This window comes from Dipodomys ordii, unplaced genomic scaffold, assembly GCF_000151885.1.
Source record: "Dipodomys ordii isolate 6190 unplaced genomic scaffold, Dord_2.0 Scaffold33, whole genome shotgun sequence".
Taxonomy (NCBI): domain Eukaryota; kingdom Metazoa; phylum Chordata; class Mammalia; order Rodentia; family Heteromyidae; genus Dipodomys; species Dipodomys ordii.
Genome location: NW_012267249.1, coordinates 6760913 through 6775031, shown reverse-complemented (window position 1 = coordinate 6775031; position 14119 = coordinate 6760913). Strand labels below are relative to the sequence as shown.

The following is a 14119-nucleotide window of genomic DNA, read 5'->3' as shown; positions in this document are numbered from 1 at the left end:
CACACACAAACACACACAAGTTGAAGTTTAGAACAATTTTGGTTATTTGCCAAAAAAAACTCTCTAAAATTTAATTATTGGGAGCCTGGTGGTGGTGGCTCACACCTGTAACCCTAGCTACTCAGGAAGCTGCAATCTGAGGATCATGGTTCAAAGCCAACCTGGGCCAGAATGTCCATGAGACTCTGATCTCTAATAAACCGCTAGAAAATTGGAAGTGGCACTGTCGTAGAGTGCTCACGTTTAGCTGAAGAACTGAGGGATAGCACCCAGGCCCAGTGTTCAAGCCCCACGACCGACAAAAAAAAACAAAACAATAAAAAAAATTAATTATTGGTAGCCTCTGATAGGACTACAACTATAAAGTACTTGAAATAGTACCCAGGGTTCGGTGACAAGCTTTGGGCCTGACCCTGCCTCCTTCTGTTAGCTTATATACAGAGAGAAGTCATTATTCCTACTTTTTGTGATTTTACGAGCTGGAACCCCAAAACTTTTGTGCTGGTACTGGTACTTAAACTCATAGTGTTGGTACAGCTTCACTTCTGGCTTTTTGTTTGTTACTGAGAGATAACTCTTAAGGAGATTTTTCGCCTAGGCTAGCTTCAAACCACAATCCTCAGTTCTCAACCTTCTGAGTAGCTAGGATTACATGCATGAGACATTGGTACCCAGCTCCCAAAACTTGTGAATATACTTTTTTTAGTTCTTCATATTCCTAAACTTAGGGCAATGATCAGGGAGTGGGGGTTGTCACAGGGCCACAGAACAGTCAGTGAGGCTGATGGTCACGATTCTGAGGTGACTACAATTCTAGGGAGAAATACACCACTACCAAGTGCCACTAGATGGTGCTACTCAAAGCAGAATTCAGATTCCAGCAGGCCCTTCCAGATCCAAAAAAGATAATGAAGAGTAAACTGTAAGGGCAGGTAACACAAAGCAGCCCTATAACTGTCATCACTGTGGGTAACACCTTCCATCCCAGGCCCCACCAGGCAAGTATGTCAAGCAAACAGTGTGGATGTTCCAATAGCTTTATTGACTCCCTTTATCTGGGAGTGGCAGGCAGTTACTTAGCTGGAAAACTGGGAGGTAAGCCAAGCTCAGTAAGGGTCATTAAAGGGGTACAGACAGTGTCCTGCATCTCTTGGAACCCTCTTCCCATCCACCTAGAAAGAGAGATGACTCCATTAGCAAGGGCTGACATTCCAAAGACCCCAGCATTCCCCCTAAACTTTACTTTGCTATACCTATGTATAGTACTTGGTCAGATGACAGTGGCTGGAACCCCAGCCTTAGAAGATGCCACAGAATCAACACGTATCAAATCACTTCACTGGGTTAAAATTTGACTCAACTGGAGAAGTTAACTTGTCATAAGATATAAAGCAGAATTCAGACTCATAGCCTGCATGCCTTCACTGGGGCTCAATTCACTGACCTCAAAAAAGAAACCATTGTATCCAGGATAGCAATCTCACCAATATCTTGTCTCTCCTCTACTCATCAGGCCTGAGCCAAGACCTGCGTTTAACCGCTCCCCAAATCTCTCATTCTCTGGGAGGTGATGAATCCTTACCGTAATCATGGGCACAATATATCGCCAATTTTTGTTCAGGGCATCTAGCTGCTTCATATCTTCTGGGCTAAAGGTGAAGTCAAACACCTAGGAACAAAAAAAGCCAGCGGTGTGCCTTTTTTTTTTCTTCTTCCGTGTGGCACAGTGGTTTGAACTTGGGGCTTCATGCTTGCTAGCTAGCTAGCTAGCACTGAGACACTTGAACCATGTCCCTAGCCTAACATTGCCTAGGCATAGTTAGAGTAAAGAAGATAGAACCTATGATCAAGTACCTGGATATTCTGAAGAATACGAGAAGGAGTGATACTTTTAGGGATGCAAATCACTTTCCGCTGGACCTGCCACCTAAATTAGGGATAAAGGTAAATGAGAAAGAATCAGTATTCAGACATTGTTTTGTTCTCCATGCAGCCTTCCCTAAAATCTTGGAACACCTAGAGCCCCACTGGAATGGAATGAGAAACATACATCAGAAGAGCCTCCCAAGAGATCACATAACAAGGTTTCAACCTCACCCAGATAAAGAATCCCTTAAGTTGGGGGCCGGTGGCTCACACCTGTGATCCTAGCCACTCAGGAGGCTGAGATCTGAGGATCAAGGTTCAAAGCCAGCCAAGGCAGGAAAGTCCGTGATACTCTTATCTCCAATAAAAACCACCAGAAAACTGGAAGTGGAGCTGTGGCTCAAGTGGTAGAGCACTCACCTTGAGCTAAAGAGCTAAGGGATAGCACTCAGGCCCAGAGTTCAAGCCCCATGACAAAAAAAAAAAAAAATCCCTTAATCTTTTCCTCCCACCTGGGAGCACTCTGTCCTTCCAGAGTCTCTTTACCCATTCTCAAGAATGCTCCCCACCTGAGCAAGATCTGAGCTGGAGATCTGCCATACTTTTCAGCCAGTGCCAGGACTACCGGATCCTCAAGCAAGACAGGCTCATCAGGATGTCTCCAAGCCCGATCAGAGGAACCCAAAGGGCTATAAGCAGTCACCTCCAGGCCACGTGCTTGGCAGTGGGCAATAAGCTCATTCTGAGCCAGGTATGGGTGGCATTCCACCTGAGCCAAGGAAGAACCCATTATCATGGAATGGCCATGCTCAGCTTACTTGGCCCCTCCAATACATGCATATCTGGACTAGCCCTTCAGTGATTAATCCCCAGCACTCTTCAGCCACTTTTTGTTTGTTTTTATTATTATTTCCTTTGTTGTTGTTGCCAGTCCTGGAGCTAGTACTCAGGGCCTGGGAACTGTCTTAGAGCTTTTTTGCTCAAGGCTAAGCACTCTACCACTTGAGCCACAGTGCAACTTCCAGCTTTTGTTTATGTGGTGCTGAGGAATCGAACCCAGGGCTTCCTGCATGCTAGGCAAGCACTCTACTACTGAGCCACCTTCCCAGCCCTCTTCAGCCACTTTTTAAAATGATTTTCCAGTGGTGGCCTCTTTCTCTCCAAGGACTTGAAACCTAACTTTATGTATTAACACTCTGACAACTCGCAGATATTCTCCATTAAAAAGATTCATCAAGGGGCTGAGAAGGTGGCTCAGTGGTTAAAGCGCTTGCCTTGCATGCCTGAGGCCCTGGGTTCGATTCCTCAGCACCACATAAGCCAAAAGAAAAAAGCCAGAAGTGGTGCTGTGGCTCAAGTGGTAGAGTGCTAGCCTTGAGCTGAAGAGCTGAGGGACAGTGCCCAGGCTCAGAGATCAGGCCCCATGACCGAACCCCCAAAAAAAAAAGAAGATTTATCAACGGTCCTCTTCACCCCCCAAACTACTAATTATTTGCAGTGCTCACCTGTAACACAGCAGGGCGTACAGAAGCCACACTAAGTACATCATCTATCTGCTGACTGCTGAAATTTGACAGGCCCAGTGCTCGCACCAGCCCCTTTGCCACCAGTGCCTCCAGTGCCTTCCAGGTCTCCTTGTAGTGGATGGAGTCATAGCGCATCGTCCCATCATCATTCTTGGGGAAGAGGTTGTCTCCTCGCCTGAGTGAGACACAGTCCCCCAGTTAAGAGCACAAATGCCAGGCTTTAGCCCTGCCTGCCCATCTATGCATTCTATGTCCATGTCCAATATCTCCAAATCAGAAGAGGATAAAATGCAAAGAATTAAAAACAGCTATGCTTCTTCATTCTTCCAAATCATAACCTAGGTATTTAGTATACAAGGAAAACCCATTCCCTCTCCTCTTTTTCCTATGTATAGATGATCTCCCTTTTCCTCTGGGAGTCTTCCTTAACTTCTTCCTCCCAGAGTTCTCTACTCTTCTAGTACAGAGCACAATGGTGATGAGAGACTCCTCACATCCTCTGCTGAGGGTCAGCATATTTTTTGAGTTAATAATGGAGTAGGAGGCACCATTCATTCTTCTCTAAAGAGGATACTGCTTGTTTTTCTTTTATATTGCTAAACACCTAACTAGTCTAGCACAAGGCTAGGATTTCTTATCAAGCCATTCTGCTTGCCATGCAGATGAATGTTCTCATCCTGCTCTGTTGCTATCAACACCACACTCAACGTCCAACTTCCAGATAAAGACCCTGGCAAGGCTCACTCAAAGGCATAAGGCCAGTGAATCAGATACAGGTCCAGATACTCCAGCTGGAGGTCAGCCAGTGTCTTCCGAAGGGCACCCTCCACATCCTCAGGGTGGTGCTTGGTGTTCCACAGCTTAGATGTCACAAACAGCTCCTCCCGAGATACTGGCTGGTACGAGGGAAGAATCATCATGAAAAGAACCTTGAGTACCCAGTGTCACCCACCCTCACCTCTGGGAAAGGAACTAGAAAGATGCTGATGCCAGATACACTCAGTTAGCCCCAGCCCCAGCTTAAGCCTCTGAGTTCTTGTACCCTATCCTCTCTGTATCCCCAATACTTACCTTGCCTGGTCCCACAGTCTCCTTCAGGGCCTCCCCAATCTCACTCTCATTGCCGTAGACAGTAGCACAGTCAATGTGGCGGTAGCCTACACTTAAGGCATACTTAATGGCTGCTTTTACCTGCCAAGTGAGAGAACATATTGTCAGCTCTGTTGGTCTGACCCACATCCCACATCAAGGGGCACTGTTGGGAATCAGGGCCATTTATGCAATATGAGGGCGAGATGAAACATGATTCTAGGCTTGAGGTCCAGGTGACAACTGGAAGCACCAAACCTATTATCCTTCACGATCTAACCAGTCTCCAAGATTCCTTCCTACTAATATATCTCAACAAGCTCAGCCACAAACTAGTAACAAGTTCCTAGCATCTAGCATAAAGACTTGAGTAAGTGTGTGTATATGTATGTTTATATGTTGCTGGGTATCAAACCGAGGCTTGGCCTGCAAGCTAAATGCTCTACTACTGAGCTACCTTTCTAGCCCAGGTTTTGTTGTTGTTGTTGTTTTTTCAATCAGAAGATACATGGAAGCCAGGTGCTAGTGGCTCACACCTATAATCCTAGCTACTTAGGAGACTGAAAACTGTGGATCATGGTTTGAAGCCAGCCCAGTCAGGGTAGTTGTTGAAACTCTTAACCACCAAAAAGCCAGAAGTGGAGCTCAAATGGTAAAGTGCTAGCCTTGAGCAAAAAACTCAGGGACAGAGCCCAGACCTTGAGTTCAAGCACCACAACTGGCACAAAAAAAAAAAAAAAAAGATAGATGAAAAATAGGTGAGATGTGAGGAAAGCATCTTTTCTATCAAAGTAGATTGGTTCCTTTCTGCCAATCTTGTGAAAATTTTCTGAAAAATTCCTGCTTTGGCAAGGCAAAGTGTTGGCCCTTGATTACATTTTATTTACATGCTTTTTCTGTTATACTTTATTTATTTATTTATTTTTGCCAGTCATGGGGCCTGAGCTCTGGGCCTGGGTGCTGTCCCTCAGCTCTTCAGTTCAAGGCTAGCACTCTACCACTTGAGCCACAGCACCACTTCTGGCTTTTTCTGCTTATGTGGTGCTGAGGAACTGAACCCAGGGCCTCATGCATGCAAGGCAAGCACTCTACCACTGAGCCACCTTCCCAGCCTTCTGTTATACTTTAATTAAGACATCCTATTAGAAGATCCTAGAATCTCTGTTGCATCCTGTTATTCAGCCACATCCTTTTGTAGATTGTGAACCTGAGCTCAGCCAGTGAGAGCAGAGGAGCAGGACCTGCTGGGTTAGTGATAAAAAGGGAATGGCCTGCATGCTCTGTGCTTACTTAGCAGATTTCTGGTTGATGGTGTACCCTTCTGCAGAAATAAAACTTTACCTTGCAGTTGGTGTCCTTATTCCTACACAATTCCCCAACATCCTGAGCCTTGCCTTTTCCTTCCTTTCCCTTCTCCCTTTCCTTCTTCTTTCCCCTTTCCCTTCCCTTCCCTTTCTTGGTTTGTCATGGGGCTTGAACTCACTGAGCACTGTCCCTGAGCTCTTTTGCTTAGGCTAGTGTTCTAAAACTTTGAGCCACAGGGCCACTTCTGGTTTTATGGCGATTAATTGGAGGTAAGTCTCATGGACTTTCCTGCCCAGGTTGGCTTTGAACTGCAATCCTCATAGCTTAGCTAGGTTTACAGATGTGAACGACCAGCATCTGGCTTCATTTCTTCCTCTTCTTCTTCTTTTTTTGTTGGTCTTGGGGCTTGAACTCTGGGCTTGGGCACTGTTCCTCAGTTCTTCAGCTCAAGGCGAGTGCTCTACTGCTTGAGCCACAGCGCCACTTCCAGTTTTCTAGTAGTTTATTGGAGATAAGAGTCTCACAGGCTTTCCTGCCCACGCTGGCTATGAACCTTGATCCTCAGATCTCAGCCTCCTGAGTACCTAGGATTACAGACATGAGCCACTGGTGCCCAGGTCTTTTTTTATTTTTTGGTAGATTGTGGGGATTGAACTCAGGGTCTAGACCTTTTTCCTCAAAGCTAGTGTGCTCTACCACTTTGAGCCACAGCCCCACTTCCAGTTTTCTGGTAGTTAATTGGAAATTTTCTGGTGGTTATTTGGAGTCTCACAGACTTTCCTGCTTGGGCTGGCTTCTGTGATCCTTAAGATCTCAGCCTCATGAACTGCTAGGATTACTGGTCTGATTCCCAAACTCCATTCCCAGATTTCCCTTGGCTAGTTCTACACTAGGGATTAGTAAACTATGAATTTTTATTCTCCAACAGCTCTGAAGCTAAGAGCAGATTTCAAATTTATGTGTATAGGGCTGGAAAGGTAGCTCAGCGGTAGAGTGCATGCCTTGCAAATTTATGTGTATACACACACATTCTTTTTTTGGTCAGTCATGGGGTTTGAACTCTGAGCCTGGGTACTGTCTCTCAGTTCTTTAGCTCAAGGCTAGAGCTCTATTACTTGAGCCACAGCGCAACTTTCGGTTTTCTGGTGGTTAATTGGAGATAAGAGTCTCACAGACTTTCCTGCCCGAGCTGGCTTTGAACCGTGATCCTCAGATCTCAGCCTCCTGAGTAGCTAGGATTACTAGTCATGAGCCACCGGTGGCTGTCAACACTTTTTTTGTGTGTGTGGGGGTGATGGTATTAGAGTCTGAACTTAAGAGCTTGCTACACTGGCACAATATCACTTATCCATGCCTCTAGTTGTTTTCTGTTTTTCCATTGATAGAGTCTAGCTTTCCTCCAGCATACAGGAGCCACAGCCTGCCTGTTATATATAGGCTTCTCAAGGTCACTGGAATGATACATATCACTGCATTAACCTTTCCAAGGAGAGAGTCTAGTGGACTTCTTCCTCTATTAGGCTAGTATTGCAATCCTTGAACCTCAGCCTCCTATGTCCCTTGGAATGACAAGTATATGCCACGGCACCCAGCTATGGGTTGAGAAGGGGTCTTGAAAATTTTTCCTGGATTGGCCTCATGCCACAATCCTATTTTCAGCCCAATTATAATTACAGGCATAAGTAGCCAGGACCTAGGCTTTGGAGTGCACTTGGGAAGCTGAGATAGAAAAATCATGAGTTTGAAGCCTAGCCTATATAAGACCATGTCTCAAAAACAAAAACAAGCAAAAATCCATCATCACTCCCATTTTTGAATCTCATTAAGCAAAATTGAAAAGATTAACCTAGTTTATTAAAAGTTTACTGGGAGGCTGGGAAGGTGGCTCAGTGGTAGAGCGCTTGCCTTGCATGCATGAGGCCCTGGGTTCGATTTCTCAGCACCACATAAGCAAAAAAGAAAAAAGCCAGGAGTGGCGCTGTGACTCAAGTGGTAGAGCGCTAGCCTTGAGCTGAAGAGCTGAGGGACAGTGCCCAGGCCCAGAGTTCAGGGCCCATGACCGGACCGCCAAAAAAAAAAAAAAGACTTACAGCACAGTCTTGGGCAGAGGTTCCATGTGTACCACAGCACTCAAAGCAAATACAGTTAGCAAAAAATATCTTCCCATCCCCTTGTCCCTCTTGGGTCTCTCAGTCCCTCCTGAGTCAGCTGGAGAAGTCAAGGGCTTATTGTTGTCCCTCCTCTTCTTTCCACACTCCAAGCTCATCCTCATACAAAAAAAGTAGAGGGCTGGGAAGATGGCTCAGTGGTAGAGTGCTTGCCTTGCATGCCTGAGGCCCTGGGTTCCATTCCTCAGCACCACATAAGCAAAAAGAAAAAAAGCCGGAAGTGGCACTGTGGCTCAAGTGGTAGAGCGCTAGCCTTGAGCTGAAGAGCTGAGGGACAGTGCCCAGGCCCAGAGTTCTGGCCCCACGACCGAACCCAAAAAAAAAAAAAAAAAAAGTAGAGTATAGGCTGCTAGGAAAACTGCAGGGCTCCTCTCCCAAATCCCTCTTTTTCCCTGGCAAAAGGTCAAGAAGTTGCCTTCCTCGTTCTTCATCCCTTACCTGGCCAGGCTCACTCTTCCAGGTGCCTAGACCAATCAAGGGCATCTTCTGCCCAGTGTGCAGGAGGACACAGGAAGCTGACATTATCACCTGAAACATACATAGAAAAAAGATAGTTATTGTTTGGGCCTCACTGATACAATGGTCAAGAACCCAACAGAACATGGCTCAGGAAGCAAGTGGAGGGGCAAATACAGGGAATAAATGTATACTTATTTATGGGCCTATGATCCGCAGCTGTAGAGACTAGCTACCCCAAACCAATGGAACCCAGTAGCTCCTAGACAAACACTAACCTCATCACCAGTCTAGCTGTCTTTAAACCAGGCTTAATGTCTATGTTAAAGAGCTCCAGTATCTGAGGCTAAGACTGTTGCTCAGTGATAGAGTGCTTACCTAGAATGCACAAGACCCTGGCTTCAATCCCTAGTACCACTCCCTCCCCCCAATAAAAAAGCAGCCAGCACCGGTGGCTCATGCCTGCAATCCTAGCTACTCAGGCTTATATCTGAGGATCATGGTTCAAAGCTAGCCTGTGCAGGAAAGTCTGTGAGACTCTGATCTCCAATAAACCACTAAAAAAACAGAAGTGGCGCTGTAGCTCAAGCGGTAGAGTGCTCGCCTTGAGCTGAAGAGCTGAGGGACAGCGCTCAGGCCCAGAGTTCAAGCCCCACAACCAACCAAAAAAAGCAAAAACAAAAAAAAGCTTCAAGTAGTGTGATCCCAGCACTCAGGAGACAGACACTGGAGAATCATGAGCGTAAGGCTAACCTGAGCTGCATATTAAGATGTTATCTTAAAAAACAAAACAAGCCTGGTGCCAGTGGCTCACACCTGTAATCCTAGCTACTCAGGAGGCTGAGATCTGAGGATCTCAGTTCAAATCCATCCCGGGCAGGAAAGACTGTGAGACTCCTATCTCCAATAAACCACTAGAAAACCAGAAGTGGCGCTGTAGCTCAAGCAGTAGAACACTGGCCTTGAGCTGAAGAGCTGAGGGACAGCATTCCAGGCCCAGAGTTCAAACCCCACAACTGCCAAAAAAAAAAACTCTAATATCTAAAGCAAAGGTGGGATGGTTTTCAGAAATAAATAAGCTCTCAATCAGCATAAAACAGGTAAAGGCCATTATGAGTCAGAAACCAAGGCAACAAAATAGGCATAGCAAAAGGCTATGAAGATGAAATGCTATTTCCAAGAGGTTACTAGACTACAAAGTGTGAGTCCCTCCCACTCAGTTCAGATCACCCAAGCTGACAGGTTAGCCAAGAGAGCTTCTACAAGGAAATAAGCCACTGATTCCCCCCACCCCTTTACCTTTTCCTTTTTGCTGGTACTAATATTTGTATTTAGGGCTTTATGCTCTTGCTTGGCTTTTCACTCAAGGCTAGCTCTCTACCGCTTGGACTACCTAAGTCTCCATTTCCGACTTTTTGCTGTTTAGTTGGAAGTCTGTCAGGTTGGGAGCCAGTGGCTCATGCCTGTAATCCTAGCTATTCAGAAGGCTGAGATCTAAGGATTGCCATTAGAAGTCAGCCAGGGTAGGAAAGTCCATGAGACTCTTAAATCTCCAATTAATCACAGAAAAAGCCAGAAGTGGTGCTGTGGCTCAAGTGGTAAAACACTAGCCTTAAGCAAAAGGAGCTCAGGTGGGCTGGGAAGTTGGCTCAGTGTAGAGTGCTTGCCTCACATGCATGAGGCCCTGCATTCCATTCCTCAGCACCACATAAGCAGAAAAGGCCGGAAGTGGCACTGTGGCTCAAGTGGTAAGGCTCTAGCCTTGAGCTGAAGAGCTGAGGGACAGCCTCCAGGCCCAGAGTTCAGCCCCAACGACCAACAAAAAAATAAATAATTTTTTTTTAAAAAAAGGAGCTCAAGGATGGTACCTAGGCTCAGAGTTCAAGCCCTAAGACAAGAAAGAAAGAGAGAGAGAAAGAAAAAAGGAAGAAAGGAAGGAAGGAAGAAAGAAAGAAAGAAATAAAGACAGCGCCCAAGCCCAGAGTTCAGGCCCCACAACCGGACCAAAAAAAAAAACAAGAAAGAAAGATAGATTGTCTGCTTGGCATGGCTTAAACCTAGATCCTCATATCTTACTTAGCTTCCTAGAGTTACAGGTGTGAGCCACTGGAACCCATCCATGATACTTTTTCTTTTTTCCCCATCAGTCCTGGGGCCTGAACTCTGGGCCTGGGCGCCCTTCAGCTCAAGGCTAGCGCTCTACCACTTGAGCCACAGCACCACTTCCTGCTTTTTCTGCATATGTGGTGCTGAGGAATTGAACCCAGTGCAGGCAAGGCAAGCACTCTGCCACTGAGCCTCCTTCCCAGACCTCTTTTTATTTCTTGCCAGTCTTAGGGCTTGAACTCAGAGCCTGAGTATTGTCCCTGAGCTTCTTTTGCTCAAGGCTAGCACTCTACCACTTGAGCCACAGTACCACTTCTGACTTTATCTGTTTGTTGGTGCTGAGGATGAGTAATCAAACCCAGGGCACTTCATGCATGCTAGGCAAGTACTCTACCACTAAGCCACCTTCCCAGCCCTACTTTTGTATTTTTGATTAATTAAAGAGTATTAAGGGGGCTGGGAAGGTGGCTCAGTGGTAGAGCTCTTGCCTTGCATGCCTGAGGCCCTGGGTTCGATTCCTCAACACCACATAAGCAGAAAAAAAAAAAGCAGGAAGTAGTGCTGTGGCTCTAGTGGTAGAGCGCTAGCCTTGAGCTGAAGAGCTGAGGGACAGCACCCAGGCCCAGAGTTCAGGCGCCGCAACCAGACCCCAAAAAAAAAGAGTATAAAGGGGCTGGGAAAGTGGCTTAGTGGTAGTGTGCTTGTCTAGCATACATGAAAGCTCTGGGTTTGACTTTTCCTCAGCAAAACACAAACAGAAAAAACCAGAAGTAGAACTGTGGCTCAAGTCATAGAGTGCTAGCTTTGAGCAAAGGAAGCTGAGGGACAGTGCCTAGTTCAAGCCCCAGGACTAGCAAAAAAAAAAAAAGAAAGAAAAAAAAAAAAAGAGAATGGTACTCATTACCTGACTAATGAAATGGTAATCCATCTGTATATAACGTTATAATAATAACAATAATGTTGGGGCTGGGAAGGTGGCTCAGTGGTAGAGCACTTGCCTTGCATGCCTGAGGCCCTGGGTTCGATTCCTCAGCACCACATAAGCAAAAAAAAGCCGGAAGTGGCGCTGTGGCTCAAGCGGTAGAGCGCTAGCCCTGGGCTGAAGAGCTGAGGGACAGCACCCAGGCCCAGAGTTCAGGCTCCACGACCGGACCCAAAAAAAAAAAAAAATAACAATAATGTTAAAAAAAAAAAAAACGAATCAATAGGAGTGATTCAAGAGAAAAACGAGTCAATGTTCATCCCAAAACACAATGAAATAGAAATAACCTTTTCCCTCCCTCTTATCAGTACCATAAATATCACTCCCCTAGGATTGATTTCATTGCTGGCAGTGCCTTTGTTAAGTATGACCTTTGTTTCCAAGAAAAACACATGGTAGAGCTGGTAATTATACAAGCTGAAGATAAACTAATACACAAATATTGTCTTTCCTAATACTTCTGACTCAGAAAGAATTTTCTATTGTAGTATAACCTGGTTAGTTTTCTGCTAAAACTGTAAGTAAGTAAGCTTCAGTCTGGGAAGCAAAGTGTAAACTACAATAGTCTTTGTAACCAAACTGACCAGGAATACAAATTTCCCAAAGATCAAACATGAGTATCTGGGCTTCATAGGAGGAACCTGGTGGCTAGCTGCCACCAGGGTCTGGCTGCATTCTTAAGCTTAATGTGTAAACAAACCTGTTAGCCTCTCCTAGATATCCCAGCACACATGGGGGCTCTGAAATTACAGCTGATGTTGGAGTTTCAACAAAAGCCTGGCCTCTGGGAAAAAAAAAAAAGGAAGAAACTTGAATCTTGCTTCCCCTTTCTTTTCTTTTGCAGGTGAAACTGAAAACCAAAAGGGCTGGAGTTTAAGGGGTGGGTATCAAAGAGGTCTGAAGGTCTAATGGAGATCTGTAAAAATCAAGAATTTCCAATGCAGTGATGAAGGGGTTATAGCACAAAAACTAGATGTTTTACTCTAGGATAGAAAGCCATCCTGAACCAGTTTTTTTTTTTTTTTTGCCAGTCATGGGGCCTGAACTCTGGGTCTGGGCGCTGTCCCTCAGCTCTTCAGCTCAAGGCTAGCTCTCTACCACTGGAGCCACAGTGCCACTTCCAGCTTTTTCTGTTTATGTGGTGCTGAGGAATCGAACCCAGGGCCTCATGCTTGCAAGACATGCACTCTACCGCTGAGCTACCTTCCCAGCCCCCTGAACCAGTTTTTAAGATGTTCTGATCCTAAGCTAGCAGCCTACACTAAAAGCCTCCAAGATTGGACCTAGTAGTCAGAATGTACAAAGGCGGACCTCTGGCAGCACACAAACACCCATATTATTCTTTTTTTTTTGTCGGTTGTGGGGCTTTAACTCTGGGCTTGGATGCTATCCCTGTGCTCTTCAGATCAAGGCCAGTGCTCTACCGCTTGAGCCACAGCTCCACTTCTGGTTTTCAAGTGGTTTATTGGAGATAAAGAGTCTCACCGACTTTTCTGCCTGTGCTGGCTTTGAACTATAATCCTCAGATCTCAGCTTCCTCAGTAGCTAGGATTACAGGCTTGAGCCACCGGCGCCCGGCAGCACCCATATTATTCTGAGGTATAAAAGAGAAATAGACTGGGTATGGGAGAGGAGGGCAGAAGAGGGGAGTTTCAGGACTCAAGTTTTATGATTTCCCAGCTCAGCACCTCGGTTCCTTCTCTCTGGGGTTCAGTCTTCCATTCTCGGAAGAGGTGTCTCTAGTTTCTGTCTAGATGCAGAGAACTTAAAATCACAGAACAAAAAGGAAGCAATATTTATTTACATGAATGTTTCCTGGCTGCTAAGGCCTTTCCTATAGCTACCACAACAGTGGTGTCCTTTTGAGTTTTGTCTCTAAACTTCCTTACTCTCCTTAGTCAAGTTTGTATTTTCAGTTACTACTATACTCTGATTCTTCCACATCCATTCTATATGTTCGGCTCCCTCTGGGCCTCTCCACCAGCATGTTTATAGATTTTTTTTTTTTGTCAGTCATGGGGCTTGACCTCTGGGCCTGAGTGCTGTCCCTCAGCTCCTCAAGGTGAGGGCTCTACCACTTGAGCCACAGTGCCACTTCTGGTTTTCTGGTGATTAATTGGAGATAAGAGTCTTATAGAGCTGGCTGCCAGGGGCTCCTGCCTGTAATCCAAGCTACTGAGGAGGCTGAGATCTGAGGATTGTGGTTCAAAGCCAGCCTGGATAGGAAAGCCCATGAGACTTATCTCCAATAAACCACTTAGCAAACCGGAAGTGGCCCTGTGGCTCAAGAGGTAGAGTGCTGGTCTTGACCTGAAGAGCTGAGGGACCTTGTCTTATGATTTTCCTGCCAGGGTTGGCTTTTAAGCATAATCCTCAGATTTCAGCCTCCTGAAGCTAGGATTACAGGCATGAGCCACCAGCACCCAGCTATCAATAGGATCTTTAAAATCATCTATGGGGGGCTGGGAAGGTAGCTCAGTGGTAGAGTACTTGCCTTGCATTCCTGAGGCCCTGGGTTCCATTCCTCAGCACAACATAAGCAAAAAGAAAAAAGCCGGAAGTGGCGCTGTGGCTCAAGTGGTAGAGCGCTTGCCTTGAGCTGAAGAGCTGAGGGACAGCGC

General features: G+C 45.8%; 1 protein-coding gene across 2 annotated transcripts in view; it reads right to left on the bottom strand.

The window, feature by feature from the left end:
* Positions 1–1021: 1021 nt before the first annotated feature.
* Akr1a1 (aldo-keto reductase family 1, member A1 (aldehyde reductase)) overlaps positions 1022–14119 on the bottom strand; it is a 28715-nt gene continuing 15617 nt past the window's right edge. For both annotated transcript variants that reach the window (XM_013016884.1, XM_013016883.1), the window contains exons 2-9: positions 8393–8482; positions 4464–4583; positions 4137–4288; positions 3372–3567; positions 2436–2635; positions 1855–1927; positions 1583–1669; positions 1022–1172 (exon numbers count right to left, since the gene is read on the bottom strand). In XM_013016884.1, the coding sequence (XP_012872338.1) occupies positions 1107–1172; positions 1583–1669; positions 1855–1927; positions 2436–2635; positions 3372–3567; positions 4137–4288; positions 4464–4583; positions 8393–8476 (978 nt within the window). In that variant the 5' untranslated portion in view covers positions 8477–8482 and the 3' untranslated portion in view covers positions 1022–1106. The remainder of the gene's footprint in view (positions 1173–1582; positions 1670–1854; positions 1928–2435; positions 2636–3371; positions 3568–4136; positions 4289–4463; positions 4584–8392; positions 8483–14119) is intronic.